The 5,383-nt window shown below is 44.6% G+C and overlaps 1 protein-coding gene across 1 annotated transcript in view; it reads left to right on the forward strand.

Moving 5' to 3' along the window:
* scube1 (signal peptide, CUB domain, EGF-like 1) overlaps positions 1–5,383 on the forward strand; it is a 491,162-nt gene that overhangs the window by 469,934 nt on the left and 15,845 nt on the right. The window contains exon 22 of the mRNA XM_037695765.1: positions 92–253. Within this exon, the coding sequence (XP_037551693.1) occupies positions 92–253 (162 nt within the window). The remainder of the gene's footprint in view (positions 1–91; positions 254–5,383) is intronic.

Raw genomic sequence — 5,383 nt, forward strand, 5'->3', positions numbered from 1 at the left:
ATGTCATCTGGACCGTTTTTTTGTTAAAAAGAAACGTTTCGCCCCTCCATTTAATGTTTTGCTCATGAGTTGACTGCCTTTGTTTTCTCAGTTCATTGTGCTCCTGGACATTACTACAACTCCAGCAACCATCGCTGCATACGCTGCCCAGCAGGAACCTACCAGTCTGAGTTTGGTCAGAACTTCTGCATCACATGCCCTGGGAACACCACGACCGACTTTGACGGAGCCACAAACGTGTTTCACTGCAAAAGTAAGTCTGAAATTGTAACATTTTACTAAGAACCCAGAAAGTAAATGGACTGTACTTATATAGCACCTTTCTATCTTATCACAAAGCACTTTATACTACAATCTGTGCCCTCATTTACCTATTCATAGAGCACTCTACTATATCTATACAAAGACTAATCAGTGCTTTATCACATTCATACACCGATGGGACACACATAGAAGGCAATGAGGGATTCAGCGTATTGCCCAGGGAACCTTCAGCATGTGACTGCTAGTGGAATCGAACCCTCAACTCTTGCAATGAAGGACAACTGCTCTAACCACTGTTAAGAACGAGTGCTGTGTCTTTCTTCTCAGATTGGTTTGATCAGAGGGAAAGACCAGGCTTCCTTCAGCTTTAACAACTTTTCACAAACAGATATATGCATAGAATACAACAAGCAGTTCTGGAGAAGTGGGCTGCTGGACAGACCGGAACCAGTTCAGAGGAATGAAGGAAATGTGTCTCCCTTATAACACTTGGGAGCCCTACCCCCTGGGAGCTACATACCTTGACTCTTTTTGATAGTGATGGCCAAATTAAGCAATAAAGCAGTATTGAACCACGGTCAATTGTATTGAACTTGGGTTCATTCATTCAACGGTTCATTTCAGTGGCATCTAGTGGTGAAAGAGTAGACAACAAAAACTGTCAATATATATCATGATGCATGTTCAATAATTCAGGTAGAAAAATCTAAAAAAGTTAAGTCTGGTCCTCTGGACATTCAAAAAACAAAACAAAGCAAAACAAACAAAAGAAAAAAATGTAGAAACGTTTCGTCTTTCATCCGAAAGACTTCTTCAGTCTGAGTTGCTGTATTCAGCTCAGTCTTATAAATAGCACCTTCTCAGAGTGGATCAACCAGTTTGCTGCTGACAGGCAAAACCAGCTGCTCACATGATCAAGAAGGACTATCAGCCTAACGATGGATCATTAACACACTGATGGCTGTTTGTTATTCACCAGGGGCTGAGTGATACTAGCAATCACAGCATTGTAAGAGGGGGACAGTTGAACACGGAGGCCTCCGCCCATGTTTAATGATGGAAAATTTCTTGTCACAAAGATGGTCTCCTTTACTCCTCCCTCAAACCATTGTTCCTCTCTATTCAGGATGTGAACTGTCAATATATGTGTAGCTGATTAAGTAGTTATGTTGACTAGTACAGGTATCTGGGATTGAGAGAGGATGTGCTTTAGGAAACAATAGGTACAGGGAAGGTGTTTTGTGCTTGTGTAACTCAGACAGTCATGAAATTTGGGAATGGGAATTCAGAGGTTTTTATTTAGGAATAAGAGTTTTTCCACTGTTTTTGGACTCAGGTGATTTCTTTTTTTGCTGACAACTTCTCCAGCTTTTGAAAAAACATGTTCACAAGGAACAGATGAGGCTGGTATGCATAAATATTGTTTAGCCAACAAGAACAAATGTGGATAAACATTTATGTGATCATTCAAGTAGGCCAGAGGTTCCTCTGATCTTTGCAAGGAAGGATCAGACAAGTATCTCTGATCTTCAATTGTGGCATCTGATGTCTGATTCCTGTGAGCTCTTGCCAGTGTAGCATCTCGATCAAAACTTGTCCAAAGGTTGGAAGCTGAAAGAAAAATAAAGATTTGACAGTCATGAACACAGACAAGTTTGTGTGTGTTTGTGTGTGTGTATGTGTGTGTGTGTGTGTGTGTGTGTGTGTGTGTGTGTGTGTGTGTGTGTGTGTGTGTGTGTACGTAATTACCAAATTACAACTATCTGTGGAGGATGGAGTGTAGAATTCATTCATTCATTCATTCATTCAACCTTTATTTAAACAGATAAATCACACTGAGCCTCAAAGACTCATTTACAAGTGAGACCTGTTTGGACAGACAAAAACAATGGTTAACTGGACACATGTAGGAGTTGGAGGCAAAAAAAAAATTCATATCAGACTTTTTTTTTCCTGCCTGAGAGGAAAAAAAACTCTAATATTAAAAAACTTGCACAAACAAGCACATATTGACGTAGACATTCTGCAGACGGGGGAGACGAGAGCGGTCAGCAATGTTCATAGATGCTCTCAAGGTCACTGTAAGAGTTCTGATTAGGATGCAATAATCAGCCAATGTCCTCCGCTGAGATCCATAAACATTCTCGAGGGATGTCGAGGAATGGCCAAGAATAACGTCTATGAGAATCCAAGAGTCCTGAAATGATGACACAAGTTTATTCAGCTGGTTTCATCTGGTTATCAGTTAGAAATTCCTCAGGGAGGGGGTAGTGAGCATCAGATCACATGTTCTCCAGGCAAATTCAGATAAGATGGCCTTCAAGGCCAGCCAAGGGAGCCAAGTTCAATAAACACAGTTGTTTTGGGGACAGGCAGAACTTAATGACATCTACCTTGAGTCTGTGTTGGTCGGCTCGGTTCCGAAATGTCCAAATTACATGGCCACACCGATGGAATGTGACTGCGTAAAATCCCCAAGATCTGATCTATTCAGCCCAAAGCATTTGAGACCGGGTACTCGAGACAAGAACCAAGCCATCATAAAGGCAAGCAGTGTCATCGGCTCCAAATTTTCTGCCGACAACTTCCTTGATTGTAGATAAAACTAGCAACCATCCAAATCCAAAAAGCAGGAACCAGTTATCGAAAATCCAATTAAATATGCATCCTTAAAATCCACAAATGGCAGCAGAGATACATCATCAAGTCTTCCAGTCAATATCTCATTGACATCCAGCTGTGTGCGTGCCAACAGGGTAAATCGGCTCGCCTAAAGCCTGTCTTCTCTTTGAAGAAATGTTGTAAATTGAGTTGAGGGACCAACTGATCAAAACAAGTCCATAATTATGGTTCGGAAGATATGCAAGAGAGGTTCACAAGCAGTTTCACAGAGAGACAGAGCAGCAAAGCGGAGAGGGAGGGGAGAAACATCCGATCTCGGTGAGAGCAATTGGTGAAGTGAAGAATTGTGTGGATAAACATATATATTGATAAACATATATAAACATATATATTGAACATAACCTACCATGAACGGTGTTCGCCTGCTTGCTTTCATGCTTAGCTCTGTAGTGTCTAAGCATCGAGGACGTATTGTTATTATATGTCAGTTGCATGGAACAATACAAGCACTGGACCTGTATGAACAGTAATGATCAAACAAGAATACAAACAGTCAGGTCATAGAAATCACCTAAATCACCACACATACAAATGTACCTAACTTACCCCCCCTTCCTCTCAACAGTCCGCTCAGTATCCTTCACAGACTAACATAAATGTAAGTTAAATCATCCTGTCCAAACCCCCTACATCCCCAGTTTCTTCAAACAAAAATGTCATACATGAACACAGACAATACTGCACATTCCCACTTACCAAAATGTCCAGTCAGCAAACCATCCAAGGGTTGTCTTTATCTGAGTGTTCATGCATTGTTTCAGACTAAGCATTAGGCCTTCTATTGCCTGAGTAAAGGACAACATTATTTCCCAAACATAGCACACACTCCCCCCTGTACTCAAAAGGGAAGTGGGTGTTAGTTGTTCAGCCAATCCTTTTACAGCAACTCGAGTCAAATTAATCAGTCGCAACACATTATAATGGATGTAATGAAATCTACATTTTTTTCCTTTTTCATGGGGATGAAAAACAAAGAAAAAACAAAGCAGAAAAGTGAGAGAAGGGTTAAAAGGTAAAGAAGGAGATAGGAATAAAGGAGAGAGAGAGAGGTATAAAGAGAACACAAATCAACATCATTGAAGTCTGCCTCTAGACCTACAGAAAAAAAACAAAAAAAAACAAGACAAAACCGAGAAACCACAACAACAAACAACATATATAATGATACTCATAACATCATTAGAAAGTATTTCATACAGTACATGTTAATACAAGATATATTTAGTGGTCTCCACAACCCAACTGAGTGTGTATCTGATAAACTCCTGAATCTAAACACCGATGTGAGCATGTTTGTCACTACAAGGTTTCTCCATAAAAATGTTCAATAGTGGATGTGGGGACCCACAGAATCGTCCCCACAGGGCACGATGGTAACACAGGGAAGACCGGAACCACAGACACACAGCGGTCCCCAAGCCTGGAGCTCTGGAAGTCCTCCAACAGAGACACCCGCACCCCCCATAGAGAGAAGCAAAGGGAAGCCCCGGGCGATCCCCAGCAACCACAATGCAGAAACCCCAGGAGGCTGCAGCGACGAGTCCACAGGCCCCGCCGACAACTCGCCCCTCCAGAGTAGATCCGGCCATGGACACCGAGTCCCGAGGTCATACCACCCCCCAACAGAGGCCAGACAGAGCCAAGGCATCCAGGCCCCGGCAGGCAGCCACCAGGGCGGGACTGCACACACCCCACCACCTAGCCCCAGATGCTGAGAGCCGCCAATGCACCGGCGGCAGGGGGGCCCATGACCAGAGGGGAGCACAACAGGGGGAAGTTGACCCCACATTAAATGGGGGGCCCAAATTGAGCCAAGAGAGGGGACCACCTAAAACCCAACCCGAGACATAAACAGGCACACAGACACAGCCCAACAGAGCCTATGTCGGGCTGTTCATGCACCCCACCCGACAGCGACCGCACGTCGGTCCCAGGCCGGGGGCCAGAGCAGCAGGGAGCAGCAGCTGAGGAAGGCCGGTTCAGCGCACCAATGATCAGGCACCCCAACAGCCCCACACCACAGGCCCGGCGAGGCCCCGGAATGCTACCCATGCACCTCCCCACACACACAGTACCCCCCACCACAATGTCACATCAAGCCAACCAACCAGCACCCTGTCAAACCAAAGCCACGCCCGCAACCACCACCATACACCACCAACGACCACACACACACAACCACAGCCGACCCTCCCGCCAGAACCCGGCAGCCACCAGCCAAAGAGCTGGCCATTGCAATCAGGAACCCTGATCAAAAGATCCAATCAATCCAGAGAGAACCGGAGCATTGGCCCTTCCCCCAATCGCCCCCCAAGGCCCAACACCCACCCACAGCCCAGACCCCAACCAGGTAGCCTACCCCCCCCCTTCCCTGCCCCCGACCCCAAATATCAAACGGAGAACAAGGGTTTAAGGAAAAAAAAAATATATATACATA

Source organism: Nematolebias whitei, chromosome 22 (genome assembly GCF_014905685.2).
Source record: "Nematolebias whitei isolate Nwh7 chromosome 22, NemWhi1, whole genome shotgun sequence".
NCBI lineage: Eukaryota > Metazoa > Chordata > Actinopteri > Cyprinodontiformes > Rivulidae > Nematolebias > Nematolebias whitei.